General features: G+C 40.7%; 1 protein-coding gene across 2 annotated transcripts in view; it reads left to right on the top strand.

Moving 5' to 3' along the window:
- LOC102001756 (integrator complex subunit 6-like) overlaps window positions 1–17,916 on the top strand; it is a 53,759-nt gene extending 35,843 nt beyond the window's left edge. Inside the window, exons 9-18 of one of the 2 annotated variants that reach the window (XM_005358481.3) lie at window positions 1,165–1,297; window positions 5,269–5,363; window positions 6,333–6,443; window positions 8,717–8,935; window positions 10,000–10,123; window positions 11,490–11,632; window positions 12,008–12,242; window positions 14,528–14,902; window positions 16,302–16,395; window positions 16,799–17,916. In XM_005358481.3, coding sequence (XP_005358538.1) covers window positions 1,165–1,297; window positions 5,269–5,363; window positions 6,333–6,443; window positions 8,717–8,935; window positions 10,000–10,123; window positions 11,490–11,632; window positions 12,008–12,242; window positions 14,528–14,902; window positions 16,302–16,395; window positions 16,799–16,907 — 1,638 coding nt within the window. In that variant the 3' untranslated portion in view covers window positions 16,908–17,916. The remainder of the gene's footprint in view (window positions 1–1,164; window positions 1,298–5,268; window positions 5,364–6,332; window positions 6,444–8,716; window positions 8,936–9,999; window positions 10,124–11,489; window positions 11,633–12,007; window positions 12,243–14,527; window positions 14,903–16,301; window positions 16,396–16,798) is intronic. The other variant, XM_005358482.2, reaches the window with a different exon arrangement.
- The last annotated feature ends 1,198 nt before the right edge of the window (window positions 17,917–19,114 follow it).

Here is a 19,114-nt window from a genome sequence, read left to right on the forward strand (position 1 = left end):
CCTGCCTCTGCCTCCCGAGTGCTGGGATTAAAGGTGTGCGCTACCACCGCCCGGCTGAGATTTTCTTTTTTTTCTTTCTCTTATTTTTGTTTTGTTTTTTTGTTTGTTTGTTTGGTTGGTTCTTTGTTTTTTAAGATAGGATCTCAGTATGTACCCCGGGTTGTCCTGAAACTCACTCTGTTGACCAGACTATTCTCGAACTTGCAGAGATCTGCTTGCCTCTGCCTCCCAAGTGCTGGAATTAAAGATATGTGCCACAATACCTGGCACATTTTCATAATAACTAGGTTTAAGAGGAATTTCCTGAGCGGTAGGTTATATAGCCATTACAAAAAACTAGCATGGTGAATTGCTGTCATTAAGGAATCCTACCAAAGTCTTTGGGAAGCATAGACCCGGGCCTCTAAAAGCTTATACTGGTGTCCTCATTTGAGTCAGGGTCTACACAGGGAACACAGAGAAAGCATGGCGACTGGAGGACTCTGGCACAGCATATCAAGTGTATGGAAGCTGACAAATAGTACATACCAACTCAGGAGTACCAGTAAATAAATCAAAAAATGGTTATGTGAATATAACCCATGTTCTAGTCTTTTAAGTTGATGTAGCCAAGAAAATGCATTTGGAATTGAAGCGAAGCATCTCCTTTCTGCCTCAGAAAGATTGTAATAGTTTCTGTCTCGTAATAGGTTATAATTACTTATTGAGTGAAAAATGACTAAATAAGGAAACAGCAAGATTTAATAGCAGTACACATGAGGACTCTTTATACAGTCTTTTAAATGATCTTTCTTTTTGGAATGTATGCTTTAGTCATGGAACCATGGTCCCTTTTTTCTAGGTCTACTGTAATCATGCCTTGGTCTTTCGGGAAGCTGGCATTCTTAATACTATTTCAGCATCATTTTTCATTACACTACCAAGTGAATTTCTGGGTATTGTTGATGTGTCCTGTGGCTATTGTATCACCTGCTTTAATTTGTAATATAATTGAATGGCTGTATTTTGAATATGCCCATTTAGCATGTTATTTTTACATAACCCTATGCAAAAATACCTAGTCTATTTGCTGGGCCACAGATGTTGCTGTGGAGTGTTGCCATAAGTTTGGCTTTACAGAAAATAATGACTGCATAACTGTACATTGCTCCCTGTTCTTCTTAGGTGTTTGTCACCAGCAGTGGAAAATACAATGAGCTTGGATATCCATTTGGTTATTTAAAAGCTAGTACGACTTTAACTTGTGTAAACCTCTTTGTGATGCCTTACAACTACCCAGTTTTACTTCCTCTTTTAGGTGAGTAAAATATGTGCTACTTAGTCACTTTTAAAATATGGCAAAAAAAATACCCAGTAGATAAGAAATTAACAAGCAGTTAAAGTTCCATCGGAGAATAACCAATACTAGCATAAATAAATGTGTGAAAACTGATTTGGAAAGCTAGAACTTCATTTTCTTTGACTTTCTTCTGGTTTTGCTTATAACTGAAATAGATGAGATACCTGACCTTAACTGCTCCTCATATTTGCAAACTCCATGAATCACCCTCTTTTCTCCAGTTTTGAGAATCTTGGCTTTTCTGTAGATGAGTTCGAATGCCCCCAGAAAACTAGATGGGGTGTGTGTGTGCACGCACGCGTGTGCACACTTAATGTAAGTGTATGTGAAGGCCGTAGGTCGATGTCAGATGGGTTTGTGAATCGCCTTCCGCTTTGGTTTTTGAAACCCAGTGTCTTGGTCTATCTGGAACTTGCTGAGTGACTATCTGGAACTGTAAACACAGCACTTTCCCAAATGTCTCTCTAGCTCTAAAACTAGGGCTTTTATTGGAGAGGAATTGGATGGCTTTCGTTAGAAGCCAGGGCTTCTGTGAGGCTACAGACTGTACTACACTCCTTTCTCCACAGAATATTACGTACTTTAAAACCAGAGTGAGGAAGAAAGAAAGGTACAAGAGTCAATTCAACTAAGCAGGTTTAGAAGTTATGGATTGATTCCATACAAAATTCTAAAGGAACAACTTAAGTCGCCATTACTCAATGCTGTTAAAATATGTACCCTTCATTTGGAGAGCGGTATCTTTTTAGAGTAATATACTTCATTACACCCTTCTAGTTGTAAAGTTTTGAGGATCTTTTGGGGAGATGTGAGGGTTTCTAAGTTTTTGCTTAAAAGATGAAACCTTTAAAAAAATTTGATCACAGTACTATTAATGTACGATGAATTTAAAAGGCAGTATTTAAGTTCCTATTTAAGAAATTTGAAAGTAGGTCATCATAAATATATCAGCATGATTGCTTTGTATATTTAAGTTATTTTCTTTCTTAGTCCAGCCTGAACATACGTTCTTTCTAAGAGTATAGGCTGTATGTTAGAGGACGGTAAGATTATAATAAAGGGGCAGGGGAGGTGGCCCAGCCTTTAAGAGCCCTTACTGCTCTTCCAGAAGACACAGGTTCACCAATTTATAACTACCTTGACCTCCAGTTCCAAGGAATCTGACATCCTCTGATGTGGGAGTGTCATATATCAATCTGTTGATTTCATTGGTTAAGCAATAAAGAAACTGCTTGGCCCTCATAGGTTAAAACATAGGTGGGAGGAGTAAACAAAACAGAATGCTGGGAGGAAGAGGAAGTGAGCTCAGACTCGACAGCTCTGCTCTCTGGAGCAGAGACGCCATGCTCCTCTCTCCCGGGTAGACGTGATAGCTCTGCTCTCTGAGGCACACATGATGAAGCTCCGACCCAGGAGGGATGTAGGCTAGAATCTTCCTGGTAAGCGCACCTAGCGTGCTACACAGATGATTAGAAATGGGCTAAATTAATATGTGAGAATTAGCCTAGAAGAGGCTAGATAGAAATGGGCCAAGCAGTGTTTAAAGGAATACAATTTCTGTGTAAGTATTTCGGGCATAAGCTAGCAGGCAGCTGGGGTGCTGGGGACGCAGCTTCGCTGCTCCTATTACAACAATCCTCTACTGGCCTCTGAGAGCACTGCAAGAACGAGATGCACAGACATACATGTTGGCAAAACAGCCAGATGCCTAACATAGAAATAAATAAGTCCTTCTTAAATTACTAATATGTCTCTATTTTATGTATTAATCTATCCTTTTTTTCAAATATGTCCTCAATTTCCACGAATACATAGTAAAGACAATAGAGTAATCTTCATTTAGACTGTTGTTCTTTTTCTATTTTTCAGTGTCCTTTTGATCCACTTTATTGCACTGGGATTGGCATACAAAAAGCTATACATATTTAATCTCCAGTATTCATGAGTGTATACCAATGAAACATCACTCCAATTTTTGCCCTAAACATGCCCTATTCATGTCTTTCAAAAAGTTTCCCTTTTGTTGTTATCTTTATAATGAAAGTATATGCCGCAAGATCTATTCCCCGAGTAAAATATTTATGTACAAACCACTCTTGCTAACTATTGGCACTGTGCTGGAGAATGTCATGCTAGGAAACCAAGGAGACCCAGAAAGACAAATAATACATGATAGTGTTTACATCTTTAGCTTCTTGTCTGTCTTATGGTACTGCTTATTGCCAGTGGGCCTCAAGCTATCTATGCGGACAAGGATGGAAATAGTAGAGACTTTTAGATGTAAACAGATCAGATAAACAGAATAAGTAATACCTTTAGTTTTTAATTTTCTTTTTAATAATTTATTATTTGCGGCTGGAGGGGCAGTACTGGAGAGATGGCTCAGAGGTTAAGAGCACTGACTGCTCTTCCAGAGGTCCTGAGTTCAATTCCTAGCAACTACATGATAGTTCACAACCATCTGTAATGAGATGAGATCTGGTGCCCTCTTCTGCTCTGCAGGCATACATGCAGACAGAACACTGCGTCCTAAATAAATAAATAAATTAGAAAAAGAGAATTTATTTTCTGTATAAGAGGTGTTTTGCCTGCATGTTTGTCTATGTACCACATGCATGCCTAATGTCTACAGAAGCCAAAAAGAGAACTTCAGATTCCCCTAGAACTGCAGGTATAGAAAGTTGTGTGCTCTTCTGAGCTGAGACTCAAACCCAGATCCTTTGGAAGAGGAGCGAGTTAGTGTTCTTCATCACTGAGCAATGGCAAATGCTTTGCCTCGAAGCTGATGTAGTCTATGTCTTATCTCATTTTTTTTCCAGTGCTGGGGATCAAAAACAAGCCATTTCATAGACTAGACAAGTGGTATACCCCTGAGCTACAGCCCAGCTCTTGTGGACTTTTCAAACCTCCACATAATTCCCTAAAGACTTCAAGAACCAGCACAGGATAGCAGGGACTTTCTGTAGCTTCCTGTCAAGACAAGAGTGGTGTGTCAAAAGCCTGAGGGCTTCCATCAAGGACACCTTCTGATTTCTTTTGCTTTCTACTGCCAAAAAAATAAAAAGAACAAAATACCTGCTTTTTATGACTGTAAATTTATTAAAATTTGTTTCACAGGGAGTAAATAATTTATTAGGGTAATAAAAAGAAGAAAATATCCGGTTGCTTTTCTTAACCAAAGTACTTTTTAAAGAATAGACCTATTTGGAGAGAACATAGGCATTTTTTTCCTCTGTAAGTAAAATATTTGCCTAATGGAGCTTAGAGGAACAATACAGGATGACCTGATACTATCTGCTGTCTTTACAGTACGGATGAATGGCAGGTAGATTTGATCGCTGGGGATACCAGTTTGAATTAGTAAGGTAGAAATCTTTTTCTCACACTTGGAAGGAAATAAAGAGTGTGTTTGTAAGTTTTCATGCCGTATGTATAATATGTATTTTTAGAGTACTAAAATAATTATATTTATATTTTAAAAAATAGGAAATGTCTGCATATTTAAGGGAAATATCTAGAGTTATATTGGTGCCCATGGTGTTCAAGAGTCATATTAAGCCAGCTGTGGTGGTGCCCCACGATCTTTTTTTTCAAACATTTTATTTTTTGCTTTATAAGTAATACCATTCAAATTTTCCACCTCCTCCATTTCCCTCCCACTCCCCCTCCCCCCTCCCCCTCCAGTCCTAAGAGAGGGCAGGGTACCCCACGATCTTTAAGTTTAAAAGAGTCTTCAATTGAACTATTGTAACTTGAAGACCATCTATATGGAACTTTGGTAGCTACAACTACCAGGAAAGACAGCCAGATAAATTGTGATGAATGTTCATCTGGCCTGAATCAGCTCCTATTTCTACATGTTAGTTGCTTGATTTTAGATCTTGTAAGCTGGCTCTGGACTAACATGATCCCTTGGTTTTGTGTTACAGATGACTTGTTTAAAATTCACAAGCTTAAGCCAAATGTGAAGTGGCGACAGGCTTTTGACGGCTACTTAAAAACCCTGCCTCCATACTACTTAATAGTATGTATTTGTGTGTGTACATATATATTAACTGGCCCTGATGATTCTTGTCATAAGAAATAAGGAGTCCAAAGTTTTGCCCCTGCAAGAAGATTAACTCTTCTTACTTTACGAATATTTGTGTCGCCACTGTCTTCTCGAGCCATATCAAAGAGTTTGGAGATGACATGGCTGCACAAAAAAGCATTCATTGTGTTTCTGTTTCCTTTAGTTTTAACTGCCATGGTCATTGTTATGAGCACATCTATGTTTCTCTTATTAAAAACTAACCTTATAAAACTGTAGTTCTGGAATGTAACAGCAAATATGTCTCAATTCATGTTACATCACCTTCCCTTTTGAGCTCTAGAAACTCAATGTGGCTTTTCAGTACATAAACAAAACTTGGAAGAAATTAAATTACATCCTGACACCACATGATGGGGGGGGCATTGGCGATAGAGAAGAAAGCATGACGTGGCCTCATTCTGGCTTTTATACTTTGAGAAAATGATGCCTAATGATCTGAACTCGTCATGTAATCCTAATGGAGATGACCGAGGCCGTTTCAGGGGTTGCTGTCCTAACTTAATGCCAAGTTTCTAGAGGTGAAAAGGCAGAGTCTTCGAGGGGACCATTGGTGTTGCTGGGAGGGGAAAGTGGGCTGTGTTGCTTTTTACCATGGCAAGTGTGGGCTCTGCAATCATATGCTATGGGAAGTGAATCAATAATGGGGGTTAAGACTGAAAGCAATGTACTTGTTTGAATTGGCTGCTAGTTGCTCTTCTTACCCATTTTCTTCTGATTTTTTTTTCTGCTCCTTACTTCTCTGCTATTTTCATTGCCACTTTTTAATGTTCCATGTTTGGTTTTATGTGCAGCACCTTGACTTCTAAGAAATGAATCATGTCCCCTTGCCCCTTATAACTGAACTTTTGAGTATTTAAGATTTATTCTATTCTTACTGTTGTGTATTTTGTTTCCTTATAGCCATTAAAGAAAGCACTAAGGATGATGGGAGCTCCAAATCTGATATCAGATAATTTAGATTGTGGACTTAGTTACAGTGTTATCTCTTACCTTAAAAAACTCAGCCAACAGGTAGTATTGGTAAAAACGAACAAACCAAACTCCTTTGCCCTCAGAAGTGCATTTCCTTATTCTTTAGTGTAATTGTAACTTTTCAACTTAAATGTGTATATATCTCTACACTTTATGGATTAATAATAATGTGATTCTCTATGGCTTCTAGCTTCACCATTAAATGCAGTTAAGGGTCTGTCAGTATCATTTGATGCTGTGCCATTTCTCCTTCTGCCTGCCAGTTTCTTATGCTGGCTAATACTTTGTGGCCGAAGAGGGGCAGAGGCTTCATAGGGTTCTCTTGTGGGTCATATTTTGTCTGTTCTCCAACTAGTTTCTCCTCAATTCACTTGCCTAGAGCCTCCCCCTTTTGTGAGTCAGCACACCAAGGTCTGGTGTGGTTCAATATGCCTTGCCTGAAATCGCTTTCAGGCAGCATGTTAAGTTCTTAAACTCACATGCTAGCCCTTAAATAAACAACTGCCTGCTTTTCCCTGGAGAAGCGGCAGGGTGGATGTGAGACCAGTGTTCTTCAACCTGGAGGGTGATAGGCCCCCGAGGGGAGCAAGAGAGTGTTCTTCCTCCTCTCTTGCCCTTCGTCTATTCCTTTAGACCCCACCTCATTCACCATTATTCACCTTGTCCCTTGCCTGCCCCTCTCTATTAGTACCTCATCTTCCACTCAGCCCTCCTTATCAGATTTCTCACTTGTACCTAGACCATTCTTGTAGGATGGAGATAATTGGAAACTACCGAGTTAGAGCGCTGTTGCATACAATTGTGTTCTGAGATAAATTAATGCAGCAGTGTTACACTCTTATTCACACATACATTTTTTTTAAGTAGGAAGTAGTATTTGCAGCAACTACAGCATTTCCAGCTGAGTCTGTTTGCAAGTTTGGCCTTTAGGAAACTGAATATTACGCAAAGTATCTCAAATTTTCCTAAGGGACCTATAGGCCTACATAGTTGGGATGCTGGCAGGCCTTGCTAGGAATGATCAAAACCTTAAAGCACCTTCTAAAGCTTACAGAAGCATACTAGTCCAGCGTGCTCATAAGTGCAAAAGAAAATAAAGACAAGCCCAGATTTTTGACCTAACAAGTCCCCCTAACCCGCATTCCTCTCTGCTAATAGATTTTTGTTGTTGTTGTTGTTGTTGTTGTTGTTGTAAAGACCTTGGTTATTTATCTTTCTATTGATCTATTGATTTTTTTTAATTTGATGTTTATGTTTGGCCTTTAAGGCTTTGTCAGGGTATGGCCACAAAGGAAGAAAAGTGAACAGAGTTGAAACTAATCCAAGTGCTGGGACCTTCTGGGACAACTGTATTCTTTTATTGAATGAGCTTTCAAAATCATTCAAGGAAACAGACCCTATATCTACTATTGTCTCATATTTCATGACTTAAGAATTTGCTTAAGCATATATATATATATATATGTATATACATATATATTCCAAATAATGACTTAGGAAAATAAATATCTCTGGCCAATCCATAAGAAATAAAAAATTATTAAGCTTATTGAACATGGATGGAATTTTGTCTTTTAGAAAAAGAAAAGATTATTGCTAATTTCTGTTTCTCTTATTGCTAATTTAATATCTATATCACTGGTGTTCATTGAACCATCTCAGATGTATCTAAAACATGAAATATACCAAATGCTCTGCTTTAACTTATTCAAGGAAAATTAATTGATACAATGTCTATTAAGGGGATTTCCCAGTGTTTGTTAGTGATAAACTTGCTGAGTAGACATTAAAAATATTTGCTTAGTAACATTTGTTAAATTAAGCTTTATTTTTATAAGATTTATTGGATAATATAATTTTTTTAAAAAAACATCATTTTTAATGTTTTCAAATACAATGCCAGTCTATATGATCTGAATTTAAGCAATAAGTTACATGTATGAATATAGAGTTTTAAACCTTTGTGTCTGGATCCAAACCAAATGTGTTGAATTAGATTAGATTTTGCAGTAACAATACGTGCTTTTTCCTGTCTATGAATGAAATTCTTGCCCATGGTTTCTATTTACTCCATGATTCGTTCATAGTTTTGACACTAGCAAAGACAATTTGCATGAAGTCATTTGTGTTTCCAGTCCCTCTGTGTTTGCCGTGGGAGAACAGAGAAGCATAGGGAACTGTTCACTTAACTGTTGTGCTGTGATTCGCACATGAAAAGTGTTCAGGGTGGTTCTTAAAGTATTTTTCTTAAATAATAAAATGATGACGATGTGGTAGATATTTGGATAACATGTTCTGTCCTTTCATTTTAGACCAAAATAGAGTCCGAGCGAATACTAGCATCAGTGGGGAAGAAACCCCCCCAGGAGATTGGTATCAAAGTGAAAAATCATTCTGCAAGTGGCCTGACCTTGGCTCACAATAAAAACTTTAGAAAACTGTTGAAAGAAATCATAGGGGAAAATGCACCGAGACTGATGGAATTGACTACCAAAGAATTTGCTGGCTTCCAAATAGGGCTCTTCAACAAGGTAACTTGTGCCACTAAAAGGTGTTCTGACTTTGCCTGGTTTGTGTTGCTTTAGTTTGAAATAATGGCCTATTTCGGAGTTGTTATCATCATCATTAGTAGTACTGGTTGTTTTGGTAGTTGTATTTTGGTTTATTGAGACAGGGTTTCTCTGTGTGTCCTGGAACTAGCTTTGTAGACCAGGCTGACCTTAAGCTCAGAGATCTGCCTGCCTCTGCCTCCGAGTTCTAGGATTAAAGGTGTGCGCTACCATGCACAACTTGGAATTAATGATTATTAGTGAAACTATCTTGAGATTATTCTGCCAGCAGATAGCAACATGAAATTAAACGTACTAGATATATTGGTTGATAGGAATGGGAAGTAAGCAGCTATAAAAAGTAAACTAGAAAGGAAACTGCAGTAGGCAGGCCGCCATGTAGATCTAGCACCTACGACAGACAGACTAGGAGCAAGTAGGCTCCGTGCAGCTTAGAGAATGCCTCAGCCAGACCGCAGGAAAACTCTGGCCCCGTGCATTCTCATGGAGGAAGCGTGCATTCTCATGGAGGAAGCGTGCATTCTCGCGGAGAAAGCGAGTGTGATCAGAGCTTGCCCTCCATGCTGTACTTCTCAGGCCCTGGCCATCAGCAGCCTGGCTCATGCTCAGGGATGCAGCAGACTCCAAAGGCACAGCAGCTGGGCCTGCAGCCAATGTCACTGGCTGTACAGTCTGCAGTTGTCATCCTGCAGTGAGACTCTTGCAGCCTGCCTCCATGACTGCTGGGGGAATCAATCTAGGTGACAAGCAGCAGTCCTGCCAGACAGCTACAGACAGGCATATATAAACCTTGGGATTTGGAGTTTTAAATGATAGGCTTGAAAATTATTTCCCCAGTGACTTTAATGACTTCTGGATATGTTAGCATTCAGAACAAGAAATAGAAGGTTTTCTACTTGGAAAAATTAGCAATAATCGGCTGTATTAAATATCGTTCTCTTCAATAAGATTTTTCAGAGGGTTAGGTATTACATTTCTTTATTTAAAAGCCTTAGGAGTAACTGAGATTGTTTCATTTAACATAGGACGTGAAACCTCAGACATATAGAAATGCTTATGATATTCCACGTAGAGGACTTTTAGACCAGTTGACCAGAATGAGATCCAATCTACTGAGAACACGGAAGTTCATTGTTGGACAAGATGAAGGTAACCTGACAGTGGAATGCTCTTAGGCTAATAGCAGACATGACTTGCAAGACAGCGTTTATTGCAGAATTATTTTGTTAATGCTCACAGTGTTCCCATTCACTCAAGCCCCCCCCCATCTCCCTGGTTCTCTCCCCCTCTGGTGTGTATTAATCAGCATGCCATACCGCCATCGCCATTGTTCTGCGTGCTCGCTCTTGCAAGTCTCAAACTCTCAGCTAGACACTGACTTTATGCCCAGCTGATAGGCACTGAGATGAAGAGCAAGCACTGTAGTAGCTTGCTCAGGCAGGGTTAGCCCATTGCAAAGTGGCGGAACCTAGGTCTGTCAGATTTCCAAACCTGTACACTCAGACATTGATCATACCCAGCTGGCTCTGGAAAAAGTCAGCAGTGAGTACCTACTCCCCGCAAAAGTCATGAACTCCAGATAAACAGGAATATTGTAATGGTTTGCAATTTTTCTTCATCTTATTTTGTTAATTTTGAATGGGTTTACTTATCCACAAAAAAAAATGAGTTAACCCCCTAGCCAAGTCTCTGATATTATACTTTTTGTGTGTGTGTGTGTGTGTGTGTCTGTGTCTGTGTCTGTGTGAACAGAGGCTTCCTAGGAAGAGAACTTTTGTATTTAATCAAATCCTCAGAGGGTAACATTTTCTTTGTGACAAGAGAATACCATGAGGAGCTGGGCATGGTTGCTCAGTACTCAAGAGCCTGAGGCAGGAGGAGTCTATGGATTTGAGTCCAGCCTGGGCTAAAGAATACAGAGAGAGGGGCTGTAGCAGTGGCCCACTGTTGAAGAGCCCTGGTTACTCTTACAAGAGACCCCGGTTCAGTTCCCAGTACCTACATGTTGGGTAGCTTCCAACTGTCCATGACTTCAGTTCCAGGGGATCTGGCACCTTCTTCTGGACTCTGCAGACACCAGGCCTGTGTGCAGTGCACATATGTACCTGCAAGCAAAACAGACACATAAAATGAACATGAATCTTTTTATAGAAAAAGAGAACACTAGAACACCATGGAGCCTCAGTGCTTCAGAGTGCAGAATGTCCACAGGGTTTTGAACTCAGATGATGGCATGCGCGAGGCCAGCCTATTTTTATGTGGTGTTGGGAAGTAAAGGAGTTTCTAGTCCTTGTGAAGTGAGCTCATAGGCAGTATAGTGACTGTAGACCACTGACTGGTATAAATGACGATGATGCTAGATCCTACAGGAGGTGGTAGATCCTGGGATACTAGATTGGAGATTTCAGACGATAATGCTAAACTACACATTGCTGAACCAGCTATGACAATGTCCTTTCAAAAGGACCATATACTTCAGCTCTAAGTATTAGTTTCTCTGCTGCTGATTTTGCAGATTCACTTCATAGTGTCCCAGTTGCACAAATGGGCAACTATCAGGAGTATCTAAAGATGCTGGCTTCACCACTCCGAGAGATTGATCCGGATCAACCAAAAAGACTGCATACTTTCGGCAATCCATTTAAGCAAGATAAGAAGGTAGTATACCCATTTCTGTGTCTGTGATACTTTCACTGTAACGCTATCCTTGTTAGCCAGATGTATACAAATCCGAGCTAAAAATGACATCAGGACCTATGTGTAGATGGATCTTGATTGTTTCCCATAATGATACTGTTGACTGTTCTGGAACATAGTCAGTAGAAGAGGCAAGTGAGGCATTGGTGGGAAGCCCCCTGACTTATGATGAGGCAGACTCTTTGAAGGTGGCATTCCAGGCCTACATGGCTCTTCCCATGAGTTGTGCTACTGTACCCAGTTGTGTTAGTTGAATACAATAATAACTGTCATTTGTTGAGTACATAGTAGGCCTTGGTGTTTTGAATGAAATATGTTCATTGATTTTTTTTTAAGGGAATGATGATTGATGAAGCAGATGAGTTTGTGGTAGGGCCACAAAACAAAGTGAAGCGTCCTGGAGAGCCCAACAGTCCTATGTCATCTAAGAGAAGGCGGAGCATGCCCCTGCTGTTGAGGAAACCACAAACACCTCCTCTTGTCACCAACCATCTGGGCGGAAAGGGACTACTCTCAGCCTCATGGTTCCCATCTTGTCCAACCTTCCTCAAACCCACCCTTGTACATCCAGGTACAGAGTAGTGGTTGTTTTTCCTTTGTCTGTCTTCCTGGGTTCCTTTTTTGTTGTTGATTAAGTAAGCCATAATTAGAGCATCTGTGGTAGGCACAACAGGCCTTCCAGGACACAGAGACCCTGACTCAGTGGTCTTAGCCATATGAATTGAGGAAGAAGATGAATAATTATAGTAATTAACAAGTGGTATTAATGTCATAATTGGTGATTAATACATGTTGGTACAAAAATGTGGAGTTCTAAGCATGCCTGCTGTAACCATTTGGATCAACTTCAAAAGATAGGAAGATAAACTAAGTGTCTAAGTAGGTTCACTATTAAGAGCTCTCTGTGATGTTGCCCCCTATTCGTGACTGAACTGGTAAATCTGGGGTCTCTCTCCTTGACCCCACTGAAACAATTCTCAAGATCACTCGTGTTTTCCGTTCATTGCCTTTCCCTCTCGGTTGTTTTGGGCTCAGTTGCTCATGCCCTCCTCTATTTCTATTTGAACAACTCCTAATATTCACACCTCTAGACTACAGTTCAGTTCGTTCCTCTGCTCTCAAGCCTGTATTTAACCACAGACAGTGTCTAACAGACAGTAATGTTTGATGTCGTACAAGTAAACGCTTGCTTTGCATCTCTCTAGAGGAGCTCTGCTGGCATCCTTCTGCATGGCTGTTAGTGAAGTTATCCCTCGCTCTACTGGAAAAGCTATGTCATTTTTAAGGATTCGTAGGGTTGGAAAACCTTATATTAGAATGTAGTGTTGCTCATACTGTATTGTCAGTGCTGAGTGACTTAAAGTCACTGAGCCAGAGTCAGGAAGATCTGAGTATCATGTACTCTCATGCTGGCACCTGGACATACGACCATTAACAGGGTGAGGTAATCTGACATTTAATTCAATTCCTGCTTCTTACTATTTTTCTCCATTCCTTCACTCCATGCTTCCATGAAGTTTTACCAAGTTTCTCTTCTTAGATGGCCTCTCTGCATCTAATTCTTATTTAGTAGTTCCTACCCATCTTCCCTCCCGATTTGAAATCTGAGTGAAGATGTCAACAGATAAATACAAGCATGCCACATCCATACAGAAAATGCATCCTTCGTATTTCTGAACCTTCAGGATACAGCCTGACTCTTCACCCTGGTCCACACAGCTCCACACAGCCTGACACCACCTTCCTCCCTTACCTCTAGTTCCAGAGCTTCACTCTGCTGCCCCTGGCTTACTCCTGCCCTCGCTACAACTCGGCATCCTTCCAGAAGATCCTGCCACCACCTGGCAGCCCTCTCTCGTGCCCTATTTCTGTCTTTCCTCAAATGAAAGCAGTTTTGAGGGTGCCGTGGCTCATCCTTAGTTCCTTTCCGATGGCCCCGTGACACTGTAGGTTCTGTAAGGGCAGGCAGGGTCAGTTCCTTTGTTTCTTGTTCACTGCGGATTCTCAGCTGCTGCCCTGGTGCCTGGCACAGCGGAAGATAAGCAATGGCATAGAGGAATTGGCCTGAGAATGGAAAAATAATTACTCTGCCTTCGAAAGGGAAATGGACAGAATCATCTACAGATAGGCAGTTGCTTAGCAGATTGTAGTGTGGCTCCCACACAGCTAGCTTTACCCGAAATAACAACATACAAATTGTATTCTTTTAAACACTGCGTGGCTCATTAGCTCTAGCCTCTTACTGGCTAACTCTCACATCTTGATTAACCCATCTCTAATAATTTGTGTAGCACCACGAGATGGTGGCTTACCGGAAGATCTTAACCTGCGTCCATCTTGGAGAGGAGAGCTATGGCGACTGCTTGATTCAGCTTTCTTTCTCCCAGCATCCTGTTCTGTCTACTCCGCCTACCTAATTTTCTGTCCTATCAAAGGCCAAGCAGTTTCTTTATTAATTAACCAATGAAAGCAACAGACAGATACAAGACCCACCTCCATCAGCAGATGAGGGCAGAGAATTTGTTCCGCCTTAGTAGGCATCTCCGTCTTCTCAGAATATTTGCTTTACCCAGGAAGCGCATGGTATGCACAATTCGTAGGGGTTCAAACTCAGGAAAGGGTAGCAGTTTATATGTGACTTTGAATTCTCAGGTTGACATTAAGCCCTGAGCGCCAGGGACCTGTGAGTGCTTAGTTAGTGTCTTGATTTCTGTATGCATTCATAGTGGGAAGAGTCTCAGAGCGCCGTCTGCTCTGTCCTCCTCATTTTCTTGAAGCTGAGGATCATGGAGGTGTGCCTGTGGGATTGATACGATGTACTCACTTCACAGCTCAACTTCTTAATTTGCTTTCCAGATGCTGCTGTCATTCATGATCTCCATGAAGAGAAGATGGAAAATGGGCAAAGCGCAGCCGATGGCTTCTTATTAAAATCTGCTCCGGCAGAGTTTATGAATGTGGCAGAAGATGGCCTTATATCCAACCAATTGGATTCACTGTCTGATGACTTTACTGGTCTCAGGAAAGACGGACTCATTCACAAACCTAGTAACAATTTACTCCTAGGAGGAGACAAAAGCTGCGGTCTTTCTGTAGATGACAGAAAAATCGCCATGGCGTCTGCTTTGGAAACTGTGCCAAATTCAATGCAAATCACTCCTGCGATGGCACAAGGCATCAATGCCGATATCAAGCACCAGCTGATGAAGGAAGTTCGAAAGTTCGGACGGAGTAAGTAGTGATGGAGTATCTCTAAAAAATGCAATGGGAGAATCCCTCTTGTATCATTCTCGAGAGATTTCTACTGTTGGTTTTGAGACAGGCTCTCATACAGCTCAGGCTGGCCTCGAACTCTCTACGTGGTCCAAACCGCTGATATTGCCTGATCTTCCTGTGTCTAACTCACTCTATAGTGCTCATACTACAGGGATGTGCTGCCACAGTCAATTAAGGCGGCGCTAAGGATTGGACCCAGAGTCTCATGCTTGTTAGGCAGGCGGTCTACCAACTGAGCTCTACCCTAAGTTCCAGAGTAGAGTCTGGCCATACAATTTTTGGTCAGTCTTGGGCTTTCACATGACTTAAAGTGATTCTTCTGGCCTTAACTTATAGTGGATTCATTTTGCTGCTTTAACAAGTTACCAGATGCCCATCGCTTTGGACAGTACAAGCTGATTACTTCACAGCTCTGCAATTCAGACTATTTTTCCCTGGACTAAAGTGAAGGCAAGCTGGCAGGCCAGTGCTGCTTCTCGGGGATAAAGGCAGAGTCTGTTTCCTTGCCTTTTCTGGCTTCTGCAGGCTTCCTGCATCAACTCAGCAGCAGAATACTTTTTTCCTTTGGCTTCCACTCCTGTTCTTCATGTCTTTTCTCTCTGACCTGTAAGATTCCATTTGTTAGCCAGGTGGTGGTGGCATACACCTTTAATCCTAGCACTGGGAAGATAGAGGCAGTTAGATCTCTGAGTTCGAGGCCAGAGAGAGTTCCAGAACAGCCAGGATTACACAAAGAAATCCTATCTTTAAAAAAAAAAAAGGAAGGAAAAATTATAATTTTGGATTAATCTTTGAGATCTGTATACATTATATTTTGATCATATTCATCTCCAACTCCTCTCTTTTAGATCCACCCCACCTCCCACCCTCTCAACTTCCTCTCCTCTATTTTTAGTAACTGGTTGAATCTACCATGCACTCCTGGGTGCAAGGTCGTCCACTACCATGGGCGATACTCTCAAACAAATTGATTCTCCCTCTTCCAGAAGCAATCAAATGTCTATACTATTCCATCTTAAAAGGATATTACGGCTACATTGAACCCTTGTGCGTAAACCGGGACAAACGCAATATCCATAATCTAATTCCATCAGCATATAAAGTATATATGGAAATAAATTCACAGGCTTCATGGGTTAGGGCAGTTTGGGGCAACCAGTGTTCAGTGTACCTCATTTGAGTACTGTTTATAAGAATTTCTCTCATGAATGTATGTAGACATTTTTATTTTAGTGTTTAACATACCAGCTGTGCTTATGACTTTCTACCTATGAGGAATGATTTCTGAGGATGCATGATTGAATTTTATTTCTCATTCATATTTTTATAATACTGAATTTTGTAATATCACCAGAGTATGAAAGGATTTTCATTTTGCTTGAAGAAGTGCAGGGACCTCTGGAGACGAAGAAACAGTTTGTTGAGTTCACCATCAAGGAAGCTGCAAGGTGGGTATAAAGGAAACTTCTAAAGGTTTTCTAATTGTTTTGGGTATTGTATTTCTTTTGTTTACTTTAGTTGTAGGATCCAAGGAAAGACAAAGAGGGGGATAGGCTCTGCCTTAATCTGTGAAAGAAAACACTTGTCCCCACTCAGAGTTAAAGCTGCTTCCTACCGTGTTCAGATGGAAAGACCAGAGTCCTGATTCATGGCTCCTAGCTAGTGTGTGTGTGTGTGTGTGTGTGTGTGTGTGTGTGTGTGTGTGTGTGTGTGTTAGAATGGCCCTCACATTTGCTAAGCCATACCTTTGCATGAGGGTGACTTACACTCCCTTTGGGTTGCATGCTACACAGCACTCTGCACGCTGTCAAGTCTTCTATGATGGTCAATAATATTTCTTTTTATTTTCAGGTTTAAAAGAAGAGTCTTAATTCAGTACCTTGAGAAGGTACTAGAAAAAATAGATTCCCATCCCCTTCTTAACAATGTGAATCACATCAACAGCAGATCATCATGTTAATACCAAGACAAGTGAGGAAAAAGAAACGCCTTTTCTGTGCTGTAGGCTGGAATGGGACCTTCCTGAAGCCCTCTAGAATGTTTGAGTGAAGGGAATGAATGACCTAACTCAGGCTAAGAAAAGCGCTTGACTAGAGCGTTTAATGATTATCTGGAAGTAAAAGCTGGGCTTCTGCCTTAAGAGTTATAATCGAAAGTATTTTTTGATTTCATTGTTTATTTTTCCAGTTAGGAAAAGCGATGTGAAATCACACAGCACTGCTCCTCCTCCTCCAGCTAATAGAGTTCTCTCATTGGAGCGTTACCATTCCAGACGTTTTCTGAGTGGGCAGGGGCCACCCGCAAGGAGAGCACTGCCTAGTGTCCTCGTTGTGTCCAGTAGAACAAGTAGGTGTGTAGAATCAAAGTGGTCATCATGTGCTCAACAGAATTTTCCACAATTTCTAGCTGTGCCTTTTAAACCATGTAATATTCAGGATAGTTGGAATCAAAGAGTAAAAAGCTGCTATTTAGGTAACTTATTTGTCTCTGGGAAGGGGCAGGGAGAGTAACCAAGCAATCTACCTCCAGTGCTCTTCCATTGTGTCTAGAAAGATTGCAGAGTGCACCTGAGGCTGCACTGACCTCTGACACTTGTTCTTGCATGTGACAACAGAAAGTCTTCAGGTAGACTTGGACATTTTGTGCTTTGGAAGCACTAAAAGGAAAAATAATATGTATATTTTCTTTGATGTTTATATAAAAATTTATATGGAGCAGTATTGTTGTTTTTATTTGTAAAAATGTAAGTGATCAAAGAGATTTTCACTTTGCATATATGAAATAAAATCCTTTTATTGATTTTCAAAAGTTTATTGGTAATACATTTCTAGTATGTCTCTTGTCATGGCATTCCTTTTAGAAAAACAATTGTACATTATTGTAGTTAGAATTTTCTCTGGTACGCCAACCAGCTCCCAAATAAAGAGATAGAGACTTATTAATTATGAATGCTCAGCCTTAGCTTAGGCTTATCCCACTAGCTCTTTTAACTTAGTTTAATCTGTATCTATTAATCTACATTTTGCCTCGGGCCTTTTTACCGTTCTTTCATTATGTATGACCCAATTTTCTGCTTCCTCCAAGTTTAGCTGGTTGGTTCCTGGCATTTCCCTGGTGTCTCTTTTTCTTTCTTCCTTTATGCCCTAAATTCCTCCTCCTACTTACTTTCCCTGCCCGGAAGTCCCACTTATACCTTCTCCCTCGCTATTGCCTAGTCAGCTTTTTATTAGACCAAGCAGGTGTCTTAGGCAATTAAGGTAAAACAGCAACACATTTTTTTTACATAGTTAAACAAATGCAACATATCTTTGCACACTTAAACACATATTCCACAACACACTATCAAACAAATTAACATGTTAACAAGAGGGCCCATAAGATGGCTTAGCAGTAAAGGCTCTTGCCACCGAGCTTGGTCACCCAAATTTGATCCCTGGGGCTCACATGGTAAAATGAGAGAGCCAGTTCCCAAAAGTTGTCCACTGACTTTTTTAATGCACATTTTGTTACAAGCACATGTGTGTATTTACATAAACGAGCGAATATTTGTTTTAAATGTTAAAGGAGTTGATCTTGGAAGCGTAACTCACAGGATTGAATGGTGATATCAGAAGGGTCTGGGGAGGCCAGGCCCTCCCAATTGCAAGTAACTGGGGAGAGAAAACTGCCAAAATCAAATTCAATGGAACTCTGAAATAAAGCCAAAGGGTTTTTCTCTTTTTTCCTTTGAGAATTTCATAAAATATAGTTTGAACATACTCACCCCTGCCAAGCCCTCCCATTCCTACCCTCTCCACCCCACATCTCTTCCCACCCAACTTTGAGATTTCGTTTTTTAATTCTTTACCCATCAAGTCCAGTATGTGTGGCCCAGATGGTCATGGGAGTGCAGCCTGACCTGGTGTGTGGTCAACTTACCCAGGAGTCCCATCCTTAAAGAAAACTGACTCTTCCTCTGCCAGCAACTATCAGATGCCCAGTAGCTCCTCAGCTAGTGGTAGAATTTCGTGTCTACCTTTCCCCCTCCGTGCTGGGATTTTGTCTGGTTGGAGCTTGCACAGGTCTTTTGCATGCTATTGCAATTGCTGTTAACTCATTTGTGTATCTGCCCTTTATGTCTGGAAGACAGTCTCCTTGGTGTTATTCTCTGGCTTTCACGGTCTTTCT

The sequence above is a fragment of the Microtus ochrogaster genome, chromosome X (assembly GCF_000317375.1).
Source record: "Microtus ochrogaster isolate Prairie Vole_2 chromosome X, MicOch1.0, whole genome shotgun sequence".
Classification (NCBI taxonomy): domain Eukaryota; kingdom Metazoa; phylum Chordata; class Mammalia; order Rodentia; family Cricetidae; genus Microtus; species Microtus ochrogaster.